Genomic DNA, 13,951 nt, shown 5'->3' on the forward strand with positions numbered 1-13,951 from the left:
GTGTGTGCCGGTGTTTGTTGGTTTTTGTTACGGGAAATACCATCTCCTCCGTGGGGTGTGAGTCATGCTTGAGTAAATGCAGCTCCCTTAGGGTCTGCAGGGAGCAGCGAATCATACATAAAATTTCATTGGTGCAAAACAGCTTTATCATCCAAAGGGAAATGGAATTTATAAGGAATAGTGCTTCATAGTTTGCATATATTGTTGTCCTTTGATTAAGTTTTTTAATAGCCTACTAGAAAGCTGCCATGGAGAGAAATGAAGTTATTCTTGAGCAGCTGTTATCAGTTTCTGCTGAGGTTCATATCCCCTTTATGCTACCATGGCACTGTAATTCCTTATTGAATGAAAATACTCCGAGAAATAGCCATGTTTCTGTTAAATCTGCTGTGTAGCTGTACCTGCAGTTTTTCTGCAGGCATGTTCTCCACCAGAATGGCACTTTCCTGATAAAGTGAATGAGGACTTAAAAACCAAAAATGCAGAAGGTACTAACTGAACTCAAATAAGAGGAACACATTTTTAAAAATGTACATTAAACCATTTTTATTTAAATGAAAAAACTACTATTCTGTCAGCATACAGACAGATGTAGTTGCCTTAGCTGTATGAATGACCTATAAACTGTATTTCTGTAAGCTTTAGAATGCACCAGGATTAACCAGCAAAACCTTATGTCTTTACTGCTTCTCTTCCATTACCTGTAATTCCCTCCTTCCAACACGATACTGAACTGAAAAGATAAAAGGATCCTGTCCCTGTTTCTAATTGTATTTAACTTTTCTTCAGAAGAGCAAGAAAGGTTGGGGAGAAGATGAAGCAGATGAAGAGTCTCACACTCCTCTTCCTCCTCCCATGAAGATTTTTGACAATGATCCAACCCAAGATGATATGGTAAGGCTTCCCTTACTATAGTTTTTCTGTTTGAGTGCATTTCTTGCATAGCTATATCCAGTGGTTTCTAGTGGTCTCCTGGTATCAAGGGCCTAGACTTGTGGTTATAAGAGTCACCTGTGTACAAATCATAATCTAATACCTTTTTCCAAGTGAATTTACAAACAGTGCTAGATAAGCAATTTAGCCCTGTTTCATGGCAGGTGGATGGTGTGCTGTGCTGTGTGTGGGCAGAAACTCCCTTCAGATCAATAATTTGTGTTTGCTACGTCTGTTTGAAAAGTGCTGCTAGTGTCTGGCTGTAGCAGTGGAAATGGTGCTTGGTGGCACCATGCTGGTGGTGGTAGTTCTCTGACATTAAGTCAGGATTTGCTGTGGTAACTGGCCCTGTGGCTTGCAGAGTCCTGTGTTGGACTCAGGGTGAGAGCCTGTGAATGTGGCTGAGACAGTGGTTTGCATTCAGAGCCAGTTTTGTCTGTACATGTCCCCCCAGCCTTTCCTGGTGCTGTCATCTCCCTTGTAGAAAACCATCCTTCTGTTTTTCAGTTTCCTGCTTTCCTGCTGGCATCTGTTTTTAGCTCTGCCACTTCTGTATTGCTGTCCTCTGATTGTAATTGCTGCAGGCAAAGAGGCAAGGATAGGGGAGATTAATAAATTGTCAGGAAAGAAAAACCAAAACAACCCAGAATGTTCTTGGGGAAGGTTCAAGCCGAAGTTTGGAAATACAGAGAGAGGAGGATGTAAATATTTCTGGGACTCAAGGAGCAGAATGATGGAGTAAAGGATTTGGGGGCTTGCTGCTAATCTGTCAGGAAATGTTATGACATTGTGGTGGCAGCAGGAGCAGAAGGAAGCAGCTGGAGCTGTGGACTCCTGCCCTCGGAGCGCTCTGTGTGCTCATGGCTCTCTGGTGAGGGGCAGAGGCGAAAGGTCAGCAGAGCAGAGCCCTGGTGGATCCATGCCCAGCACAATTGCTCCTGCCTTGTTCCCCATGGTGTTTAGCTAAATGTTTGGGGCTTAGTTTGCTTTTTGGTTTTGGGGAGATGGTTTTATTTTGTTGGGTTTTTTTTTTTTTTTAAGAAAAACAGAAGTGCTGCAGCTCAGGTCACTGTTTTTGGTGTCCAACATGCCATGTGATTTCAGGATTTCTTAAATATGTTTCTGACAGCATAAATGTCATGGAACTAAGCTGTTTTCTGCTTCAGATGTCTGAGCTTTACAGAGTGTTTTGGCATCCTTTTTCTTCACCCACTCCTAAAACAGAAAATTAAATAGAGCAAGATGCATCTGAACCCCCTTTTTTATCCTCTTGTTTTTCTTGCCCTATCCAACCTTTGCACAAAGGGGTAAAAAACTTAAGCCCATAGGGTCCTGAATTTCCTGGCACAGGAGCACCATATTAGCAATGTTTGAGCCATGCTGGAGCTGAAAGCTCTTTAATGGTGTTGATTTGAGCACAGTGTCCTGCTCATGTCCTCCCTCTGTGCTTACAGGCATGCGCTTAGGCTGGACCAGCAGCAGCAGTGTGGGGCAGTAGCTGTGGTAGGTAGGAGATGTCTGCATGTATGGGAGGTGACACTTTTTCCCTGAGTCCATCTGCCAGGCAGCAGTAATTGTGCCTCACTGCTCCTGGAGGCTCTCATAAAGACACATTGCGAGATCTTTTCATATTAGAAATTCATAATTTTGTTCCTGAAGAATAGAAGTACCGTATTTCTATTTTTCTTACTCAAAGCAGACTCTTGTTGATCACAGAAGTTTTATTTAACCCTGGGATTCTTGTAGGCAGCAAATATTTTCATGCTTCCTTTAGAATCCTGCAGTTATTTACTTTTCAGAGATATTGAGCAATTTCAGTTAAAATAAGTGACAGCAACAGCTGTTTAATGCCTCCAAAAATTGGACTCCTCCTGCTAGAATGGCTGTGTTTGGCACTTATCATCAATGTATTTGTCCAGTATCTCTTCAAAGTCCTTATTTTCAGTCTTTTTGTTTTTCCTAAACACATCCGTCTGCATTGCAGGTGAAACAGGCAGGCTGAGTTTTTACATTAGTATGAGATTCCTTCATTACCAGCCTAATTCCTCAATTACCAGCCTGATTACCTGTAGTTTTTGTTGTTGTTGCAATTAGAACTGTTGATTAGATGTATCATTTGTGAAAGACAACTTGATAAGTAGCAGTGTGTTCATGTTTCTGTTCTGTCACAAGGCTTCTGGTTAGGATTAATCTCCTTTGCTTTTTTTTTTCGTTGTACTGGGCACGTGTCACTCAAAGGGAGCAGCCTCCCCAAAGGGCTGCTGAAAAAGGGTGGCCAGCTGCCTAATTCCTGCCATCCCATTCCCCATCTCCCTCCCCAGCACTGCTGAATCTCAGATGGGTGTTTGCTGGCACCTGCACAGTGACTTCACTGAAATAGCTGCCCTCCACAATACTTTCATTAAGCAGCTGAGGGATGAATAAGCTTCTTCATGATTTATAAAAATTTAGCCATGCTTTAGTCTGTGTCAGCCTGACAACAAAAGGAGGTTGTCCAAGGGCTTGTGGTTTTAGTCAGGGCTTTAGTTTGAGTCAGGAAGAAATGTATATGCAGGTGAGCTAATAAATCCCAATTCCCATAGCTATCAAGTGGGTTTGGGTGTTCATACTGAGGTTTCTTAGGACAGCAGTCAAGGGATGATTTTGCCCTTGTAGAGCAAAAACCTTAAATTAAAACAGAGTTTTTCTGCCCTCCTGTGCCAGGTACCCAGGAGGGGTGGGGTGTGTAGAGGTGTTTTGCCTCCAGTGGTTGCAGAGAGGGGACAGAAGAGTTTTAGGTGACTGAAATTGCATGAGTGGAAGATGTCATCTTAAGTTGCAGTTGATCTCTGAGGAAAGGATGGGGGATGATTTGTTCCCCCCTGCCTCCCTCCCCTACTGCCTGAAATGCCATGTGTACCTTGTGCTTAACTGCTTTTATCAAATATGCATGTATGGGGGAGGGGGTAATTTCTTACATTTGCAGTAAGAAAATCAATTTTCTGGAGCCTGTAAGACTGTAGATGGCCTTAGAATGAGGAACCAACTTTAAGAGAATTGTAACCTGTTTGTAAATGAACTTCAGTTCTTTGATGCTGTTCCCTGGTTCCAGTCTTGGAGCTGCTGCAGGGAGATGTGCAGCCAGAAGTGGATGGCAATTCCATGCTTGTCTCACACAGCAGCACTCGCTCACCTGACCTGCATGCGTCCCTCTCGCCCTCCAGCTCCCCTTCCACATTCCTTCTCCTGTCTCAGAAGCTTCTTCACTTGACCACCTGGTTTCCTTCTCCCTTCTCATCCTGCTAACTTGCTTTTCCTTTGCCACCTGGTGTCTTGCAGTCCTCTTCTTTGCTAGCTGCTCGACAGAGCTCCTCCGATGTCCCAACTGCTGCGGATCTTGTCAGTGCAATAGAAAAGTTGGTCAAAACTAAGCTGGTAAGTTTAGTGTTGTGAAAACTGTGTACACAACAGGCCCAGTGTGATCTAAGGAAGGGCTTTAAAGGCTTCCTCTTGTTCTGGTTTCCTTGCTTTCTACCTTCATCTGCTCTGCTTTTATTAACCCTCTGTGCTCTGCTTCCCAGTAGCGTCCAATATTTTGCTCCCCTGTGAGATGAAGCCTGCATCTCACATAGGCTCTGCACTGCATGGTCAAAAGTCACTTCTGGAGTGGGCTTTGCAGAGCATGAGATACTGTACTCTACAGTGTCTGGGGTCTTGTTAGTATTCAAATATTTTACACAGTGGGATGTTTTGTTTGTTTTAAAGTGTGTTCTGAGGCACAGGGGTTTTACTACCCAACGTGAATTTGTTTGGTGTTCTGGTTTTGATGAAAAGACTCTCTAAAGAGTAGAACTGCTTGAAGTATCACAGCTGTGCTTTAATTTTACAAAGATTCATGTGTCACTTTTAATCTGCCTTGTCAACTCTTTCTTGCAGGGAGTGGAATAAGCAATAAAAATGCTCTGGGATTAATTTGTTCAAAAATTTCATATCGTGTGTTCTCACTGTCTGATCCCCATGTCTGGTGGACAAGGAGTAAATCCTGTGTCATATCCTGGCTCCTTTTAAGTTTTCCCAGTGCAGTTCAAAAATGTTAATATCAAAGCTACAGTTTTTTCTACATGTCCCAGGACCTCTAAAATTAGCTAAATGCTTTATCTAACAAGTTCAACATAATTAACAAGCAGGGATATGATGAGCCTACAAAGGTTCATTTCCTTACATCTACTGGAATGATGAAGAGAGTAAAAAAAATCGAAAAATCCCCACAGTGATCATTAAATTACTGAAACTCTGAGCAAGCATCTTTACCTAGTGAATAATTTCAGAAGACTTTGGTATTTTCTCAGTTTGAGATGTGGTACATGAAAGAGTCAGTGTTTACAGCGCGCTTGATAAGGCATGAGTGGTAAAGGAGCTCTTTGTGGCATGGGAAGCCAAGAAGACTATTCCCAGAAAATTCACTTAAAATAGTTTTATTCCATTGAGGGACTAACAAACTGAAAAGTATTTCATTAATCCAGTCAGACATATTTTTTTGATGATATTTTATTTTCTCTCCCCCCCATGCAGTCTATTAGACTATTACAACTACTTTCAAGGGATTTGGGGCAAACATTTATTATTGTGGAACCTTACTATGTGTCCATCTATTTCTATTTCATGTTTTATTTTACTACAAGCATCCCTCATCCAGCTTTTGGCAGAGGAGCTTTTAACCACATGTAGCCTAACAATGGTCCTGATTGAGACATCAGGATATTTCCAGGTTGATTTGAAATAACTTGGAAGAAGTTTTTTTTCTCAGATCTACTGGAACGTCTTTTTCTACCTTCTAACAAGAGGATGACAACTCCACTTTTTTTTGTGGAGTCCTACATCAACCTAAAACTAGTTTGGTTATGAAATTCTGCAGGAGAGTATTTCTGAGTACTTTGTAGTGTTGGTTGCAGAACTGACTTGAATACTGATGCTGAAGTTCAAGGAGAATGTTTATTTTTATTCTATTGTTCTTTGGGGTTTTTTTAGACCCTTGAAGGAGGATCTTACCGAGGAGGCTTAAAAGATGCCACTGGCTGCTTGAATGAAGGAATGACGCCTTCAACTCCCCCACGAAACCTTGAAGAGGAACAAAAAGCCAAAGCAATGAGAGGCAGGATGTAAGTTGTGTTACTGGTTCTTTCCAAAATATGTACCCCAGGAGGACACACAGCAGCACTCCAGGAGTACTTTGTAGTCAGTGAATGACTATGGAACTGGGAGTAAAACCGTGTTCTGCTTGATTCCTGTTTTTCTTAACGTGTAAAAACACTTCATAAAAGCACTTCCACACACAGGAACTTCATCATCATTCTAAAATGTACAGCTTTTGCACCAGATAGCAAATATCTATTGCTGCAAAAGCCTCTGAAGAGCTCAACAGGTATTACTGAGATGTTTGCATTGGTAATTACAGCATTGCCAGAGGTGAAATCAGCTCTCAGAGGGGGGATATGTGTTGACCTTATTAGCTATCTTTGAGAAAAAGAAAAATCTCCCTAGGATTTTTTGAAAGAGATATTTTTTGCCCTTATTATTAGCAAAGGAAGGGACAAGATTCAGATGCATCTGATGCATGTGGTGGAAACATGCCACTGCAAAGAAAGTTCCATTTGGGAAACTCTCATGTTCATGGTAATGGGAGAAAAAAGAAGTGGTGACAGCTCATGAAAGTTGTTTTTTAAAATTAGCTGTACACCCCCTTAAATTTAAGAAAAATAATGATTTTTCCTTCAAAGCCTATAATGATTAAAGCATTTCTTAAATGTGTGCTCAGCTGAAGAACACAGAGAATTTGAGCAACAGGATCAACAATTATATGAAAGAAAGCTGAGGTGGCTGTTTCCTTTGTATCACCTCTTACACTAACAACAGCAACTGCAATGATCTAATCAAATGGTAGATTGAGGAGAAAAGTGATGTTCCATACAGCTCTCAGGGGAGTGTGGTAAGGTCAGAGGTGGAAGAAGAGCACCCCATTTGGGAAAGGTGCCAAGTGAGGAAGAACAAGGAGGTGGTTAAGAGTAGAAGATGAAGTAGGAGCAAAGTGTCACAGGTCTGTGAAAGCCATCATTTGCTTCTGCAGTTTGTTTCAGGAAACCAGAGAAGGGATACAGTGAGGGACTGGAGCAACTCCCAGCAGCTGACAAGGACATGACAGTCCTGGATGTGTTCCTGAATGGCAGAAGTTTTCTAAAAGGCAGCTGTCAGCCTTCCTGCAGGGAACCTCTGCCCATGACTGTCTCCTAGACACTCCTCAGTATTGCAGGATCTGGAGTTCCTCTGGTAGCAATTCATTAATTGGGTGGCTGGCAGCTAAGTGCAGGTTGCAGTTTTAGTGCAGAGACCTCTGCCACTGTAAGCTCAGCTACAGGAACGCTTCTGGCAGGGAACTGGCAGCCCATTATGGGCAATTAGTAGCTGCCAGAATTCCTAAACACCAGGATGTTTAGGAGCACCTGCTAGTGACTTTCAGCACAAGACATCTGTCTCCCCTCCAGCTCCTTTGTGTCTGTGTTCTGTGTCCCTGCAGCTTGCTGGGTTTAATTCCATAGTCATGTGAGGCAGCTGATCTCCCAGCTCGAGCTGTGACCCTCCAATCCCCACAAAACAGCAGCTGAACCCTTGCACAGGCATGGGCAGCAATGTCCTCTGTTCCTGGCTGCACATCCAGTAGTTAGCCTGGTTTGAGGAAGCTCCTTATTCCATCAGGCTTGATTGCTGCGTTTCTGTGAGGAGTAGGACAATAGTCTTATTGAGTGTCATTGTTCAGTATAGGTCTAATACAGAGTTTCCAAGATATCCAGCTATTCAGACTCAGTCAGAAATCCTGTTCCTGTCAGTTTAAATACAGCTGTGTAGTCAATACCTACTGGTGACCAGGGCACTTTGCAAATAGCTCCCTGCCCTTGCTCCCTGTTATCAGAGCAGGAAACGAGGGAACTTGAATTTTTGCCTACGTGCAACTTAGAAACCTTAAATTTGGGAGTAGCTCTAAGGTGCTGCATCAGATAGGCTTCAGAGAATCTTTGTAGAGATGGTCAAGGCTGATTTTCCTGCTTGTTGGGAAGAGAGGAGCTGAATTTAAAGTAAGCAGTGGAGGTGCAGACCCTGAATCATAGTAGAGGTGTGAATTGGCAGGTTTTGTCTGTACACCAGAAACCTGATTTTTAATAAACACACACCTGCCTGCATGTCCTGCAGTGTTATATACTAGAAGTACCTGCTGCTTCATTTTTAGAGCAGAACTTGGCAGGGTGATCCTTGCAGTAACCCTGTAGTGGGAGAGGTTCTCCCGTTCCCTCCGCAGCTCTCTGTGCCTGTTGGGAACAGTGCAAACAGGGGTGGTGCCAGCTGGAAGGTCCCCTCCTGGCCTTCCTCTCTGGGCAGAGGGGACAGTGGAGCCTGTCCCAAGGGCACAGTGAGTCAGGCAGCCCGAGGGGCTGTGCAGCACACGCCTGCTCAGGCCATGTTCTCTGGGAGCAGCTCTTGCCTCACACGTGTTTGCTGCCCAGGCACAACTTGGCACGGTGCTCCAGAGAGCACAAGGGTCTGGTGTGGCTGCTGCCAGCCCTGCCTGCTGCCAAGGGGGCTGGATTTCACTCTCAAACCAACAAGAAGCTGTTTGACTTTTTTCTGCCACATGGCCAAAGTATTGCCTCTGCTTTGTCTGAGCAAGGAACACGTTGCAAGCACAGCAGGAGCAGGATTTATTTTCTCAGTAGCCTCTCATAACTAAGTCTCTCCTTGCAATGCCAGTATGGTTGGATTTTTCCTCCCAGGCTTTATCTTAGCACTGTTAGCCCTCAGCCCTATCACTTCAAGTGGGTCAGTCTGGTGTTTGATGTGGACAGAGCAATATCAGACATGAAAGCACTCCTGTCTTGTTAGCCTTGTTACTGCCATACCAAACTTGAGGATGGATGGAGTTTATTTGTCATATGCCAAATCTATGTATTGGCATAATTGAGAGCCAAAGTCTGCAGCAAGCTGTAACTTTTTTTAATTATCCTCAAAAGAACATTATGTGATTAGTCAGTTTGAGTTACAAAGGAGGGGCTTTTTTTAGCTTGCTGTTGTTTGCGTGCATCAAGGCCTTCATCAGACGACTCCCCTACCTGGGGTTATTAGCTCTGAAATCAGAGTTAAAACATTTGACACCCACACATAGATTACCTGCTCCAAAAGATTAAGCTCTTAGCTATGGTAGGAGAGGGGATTTCTTTTCCAAGTGTTTGAAACTTCCAGATTGATACTTAATTGATGAATCTTGGGTGAAGCTAGAAGGACTGGGACAAGGAATCCACTCCTGCTTGCTGGAAAATGGGTCAGGACATGTGTCCATCATTCTAGGGGAGCTGTGTAGGGGACGGGGAGAGGAGATCAGGGAGGGGTAGTTTAAGGTACAGGCAGCTGTTTGTGCTGCTGCTCTTGCACCATCCTGGGATGTGGGGGAAGAGGGATAGCAGGAAAGAATGGTTAAGAGATTTGAAACTGCTCTGAGCTGACATGTGATGTTTTTGTCTGTTACATTCCACTGAGCTCTGAGTGAAGGGTGAGTTGTGTTATGTGATCTGGATGATGATGGGGTTTTATGGTGAGGTTGTATGTGGTAAAGGAGCAAATGGTAACATCAAGGAATATGGTCAAATACTTGTGTGTTCTGTTTTATTTAGGTTTGTCCTAAATGAGCTGGTGCAGACTGAAAAAGACTACGTCAAAGACTTGGGAATTGTTGTGGAGGTGAGCTGAAGCAAACCCTGCTATGCAAAATGTTTTCCCACTAAAAAGCACCATGCTGACAAGTGACAACAAAAAATACAGCAGGAGAAACAAACTGCTTTATTTTGCAGTCTGCTTCCATGGTCCCCTTCTCATGTTGACAGAAACAAGAAGAAATGCCTTTGGAAACTATTTTTGTTTCCATCTAGCAAATGTTGTATTTTAGGTTCAATTCCAGTGTGCAGAGGTTTTTCTTGGCTACCCTACTTGTGACAAACTCTTTTTGCTGTAATGCAGCTTTGGAGGCATTGGTGGAAAATTAACTTATGACCCTACCACTTTTTCAATGTTTTTCTTCCCATCATACTGGGTAATGGTAACACATACTTTCCTTGAATTTGCACCTGGACTTATGTCCTGTGTCTGAGTACCTTTCCAGAAGCTGGGCCTGGAACTGTGTTGAGGTGCATGTGTGTCCTGTAGATTATTGTTTTGCAAAAAAGCCTGAGATAAAAGAGAGTTTGAGGGATTTTTGCATTAAAAACAAGTCTTCTTTTTTAAGCTTCAACTTGCAAAGATTTGGCTGATCCCTAGGGATCACCTGTCACATCTAACTCAGTGCAGGGTTCAGGTTTTTTCCCAGCAAGAACTCAGAACTGGAGACATGTGACTCACTAGTGGCATTCACTGGTCCAGAGAGAATTATCAGTCTATCTAACAGTGATTTTCAATAGCTTCCAAACTTGAAAACATTTGTGTTATGTATGCACCACTGGCAAACCTGACAGGGCTGTCATGCTCCAAAGACTTACAAAAGAAACTCTCAGGAGGTGTGAGGAATCCTGTTCTTGTGACTCTAAACTTACTGCTTGGCTCCCACAAGATGCTCATGGTGATGAACAGAAGAACTTTATACAGATAAAGAACTTTATACAGATAAAGAACTTTATACAGATAAAGTTCTATCCATAGACTGTATAGACTCTATATAGAGTCTGATTTCCTCCTCTTACCAGAGAAGCCAAGAGCTTGACAAACTACTTTGTTTAACTTTTATCTTAAAATTGCACTTGTCACTTCAATTAAATCTAATAATGTTTTCTGTAAGTGTTGCAGGTACTCTAAACAGATCATTTAAAGTTTTCTTTTAAGCAAACTGTGTAATTTAAAGTATCTACTTAGGTTTCTGGTTTGAAATTGTATGAAAGATATTTTCAGCATTTTCAATGTAAAAAAATCCTGGCATTAAACTTTTCCTTCTTTAAAAAAGAAAAAGGGTGTAATTGTGCTCCCCCTTCAAATGAGTCCTTTGCTGAATCAGTGATCCTTAATCCTAAAGGGCTTCATGAAGAGGATGGAAGAAAAAGGAGTTTCTGAAGATATGAAAGGGAAAGACAAGATTGTATTTGGCAATATTCATCAGATCTATGACTGGCACAAAGAGTAAGTTTTTCATTTAGTTCCTCTTTAAGATGTGTCTCAGCAACATCTTCACATGCAGCTGATGGGATCACAAAGGCTAACAATACCAGTGGTATGTGGCTAGAAGGGTGATAAAATGCAAATTGCTTCTAGGTCCTTCTCACCTGAAAGCCCTGGCATACTTTGGCCAAGTTGATGCTTTTAGCTCTGAGTTGGGAACTACATTCCTTAGAAGTATATTTTGAAAAGCTGCTGGAAACACAAGCCCTGGGCCATTTGCCATGTAGCTTTGTGAACAATGTCTTGCTTATGGACAGTATGGTCATCATTTCAATTCTGCCACTCAGAAATTCTCTGCTGCTCCAACTAACTAAACTTTGAGCATGCATGTACAGACTTGAACAATGGGCATTGGGATGGATCTTCCTTCAGCTCTGGACATTTCCCTCACCCTGGAAGCACAGTATCCTTCCTGTCATGTGTCCCATAGGTGCTCATCCCATGGTCTGTGCCTGTCCTTGTGTTCTGACAGATGACCTTGTGATCACAAACTAAAAAATGTCAGAGAAAGCTTCACTTTAAGTTGGTACCAGAAAATGGAATGTGTTTACCAGTGCCATTCCTTGATTAAGTGTGAGGATAGGAGTTTTCTGTAACACAAATGGAAAGATTCCCTATTTTTAGCTCTGTATATCTGGGTCAAGAAGTCTATTTAAATGCAGATTAATGTAGCATTTATAGAGGATTGGGTTATGGAAGCAGCTGTATCTAATGGTAGCAATGGAGATTTTTAATTGGGACATCTGTCCAATTTGCATCATTTTTTGAAGTTCTGGGATTTCTTGGGATCAGAAAGTGTGTCCTCTCACAAAATCTGGCTACTGTTGCAAATCTGTGGAGGCATTTGAGACTGAAATCCTGAAATGAAAAAGAGGAAGATAGTGGACAGGATGATTGTCTGGATTTGCCTACCAGATAGAAAAATCTAGCAGTGTTTCTGAAGTTTTTAGCTCACTTAGAGGCATTCCAGAATATTCTTGATAAGGGCATTTGAGCTAGAATGAATGACCTCCCTGAAGATGCAAGTCAAGATGGAGATGGTGTTTATGAATTGCTGTGACTATTATGAATTAGATATTGTGATTTATTATGAAATTAAAACCAGTGGGAAATAGAACATACCATAACTCCACCAGAAAATCATGTTGATTCATTTAGTCAGGTGGAAACATAGAGCAATCTCTTTCATGTTGACCAGTGCTCCAAATCTTCTCATGGAACTGAGAATTCCTGGTAAAACTGGAGTTTTCATAAGCTGAGTTTTCACAAGCATTGTGGTATATGGAAGGGTTTTACTTTGGTACTTCTCAGTGAAGAAAGCAAATCATGCAATTAGATAGTGATCAGCACTTTCTGAAAATTGAAACCACTGTCAGAGTAAAGAAGAGAAGACAGTTTGCAAAACAAGACCTCCACATTTCACAGCTCTCATCTAATGATTTAGAAATCCCACCATTAGGGCTGAAGCCAAGCTTACCTTTTAATTTATTATTGAATCCTGGAGTTAAAATGTCACTGTTACATCTGAAGGATGACTAGTTTGCTGCTGGGATGACCTGAAGAAGTGTTCTGAAGTGTTCATATGCTTTCTTTTAGCTTTTTCCTGGGTGAACTGGAAAAATGTCTTCAAGAACCTGAGCGTTTAGCACAGCTTTTTATTAAGCATGTAAGTTTTGTTTTGTTTCCTATACCTACTACAATTGCCTTTAGGGTGTGATGGCTCCTTTTCAAAAACATCTGTTTGTGTTGACTCCATACTTTTATGTGTCTAAACTGAATTTAAACATAAAGTTTCCCTATAGTTACACATTTCCAGTGGGCAGCTGGATTGCACAAAGGCATTAATCATTGTCTTCTTGCAGACAATTTACTTTGGGGGGCAAAATTGATGTGGTCAAGGACATCTGCCAAAATACAATTATGGCAGGTACTTGCCAACTGCTACAATTTACATGTTCATGTGATGTTAGCCAAAGCTTAACTCTAGAGGAAATTTCAGACCTGTCAGTCTGGGTATAACATCTCTCACTGGCCACAACCCAGAAAGCTCCCCTTGCCTAAGTGCAGATGTGAACAGAACCAGTTACCGATTTTATTTCCTGCTTTAGCAAACTAAATCTTTGATTAAACTAAAAATAAGGAAGACCAAGTGGAATATCATAGCAACTTTCTGCCACCTTTTAATAGCAGAAGGGTAGCCATTATCTCACTGGGTGCTGTGCCTCTTGCCTCCACAGGAGCGGCGATTGCACATGTACGTGGTGTATTGCCAAAACAAGCCCCGCTCTGAGTATATAGTAGCTGAGTATGAAACCTACTTTGAGGTAAGCACAGCTCAGTGTACATTATCACTGCTTACAGCTCTGAGTCCAGGTCAAGGAGACTGTTCTGTAACCTGTGGGCTTTGCCTAAAACAAACTCCTGAAGATTTTGATACTGCACGGGGTGCTGAGGTCTCTGCCGTTCGGAGAAAGTGTAATTATTTAACTGCTTTCAAATTCTCATATTGTGAATTTCTAATAAATATTTAATTCAGTGCTAACTGTGTGTGGCCCTCAGAGTACCACGAATGCACTAATTTCTGTTCCAAGTAAAACAAGACTTTTAAATCAGTAGTGTACAAACAACAGGGGAGGTAAAAGCTGTTGGAGCTGGATGGTGCCTCTCATAAATCCCCAGTAACTCTGTCTGTTTCAAGAAGCCTTTGGGACTAGACACATTTCGATAGCAATGTGAAAGCAGCTTGTTTAACAAGGGAAGGATGTTCTGCAGGACTCACTGGTGAGCTAATCCCCAC

General features: G+C 42.1%; 1 protein-coding gene across 3 annotated transcripts in view; it reads left to right on the forward strand.

The window, feature by feature from the left end:
- Positions 1 to 13,951, forward strand: part of KALRN (kalirin RhoGEF kinase) — a 464,957-nt gene that overhangs the window by 409,044 nt on the left and 41,962 nt on the right. For 2 of the 3 annotated variants that reach the window (XM_066553090.1, XM_066553095.1), the window contains 7 exons: positions 790 to 894; positions 4,252 to 4,347; positions 5,941 to 6,071; positions 9,627 to 9,693; positions 11,012 to 11,115; positions 12,751 to 12,820; positions 13,392 to 13,478. In XM_066553090.1, coding sequence (XP_066409187.1) covers positions 790 to 894; positions 4,252 to 4,347; positions 5,941 to 6,071; positions 9,627 to 9,693; positions 11,012 to 11,115; positions 12,751 to 12,820; positions 13,392 to 13,478 — 660 coding nt within the window. The remainder of the gene's footprint in view (positions 1 to 789; positions 895 to 4,251; positions 4,348 to 5,940; positions 6,072 to 9,626; positions 9,694 to 11,011; positions 11,116 to 12,750; positions 12,821 to 13,391; positions 13,479 to 13,951) is intronic. The other variant, XM_066553091.1, reaches the window with a different exon arrangement.

This window comes from Molothrus aeneus, chromosome 7 (genome assembly GCF_037042795.1).
Source record: "Molothrus aeneus isolate 106 chromosome 7, BPBGC_Maene_1.0, whole genome shotgun sequence".
NCBI lineage: Eukaryota > Metazoa > Chordata > Aves > Passeriformes > Icteridae > Molothrus > Molothrus aeneus.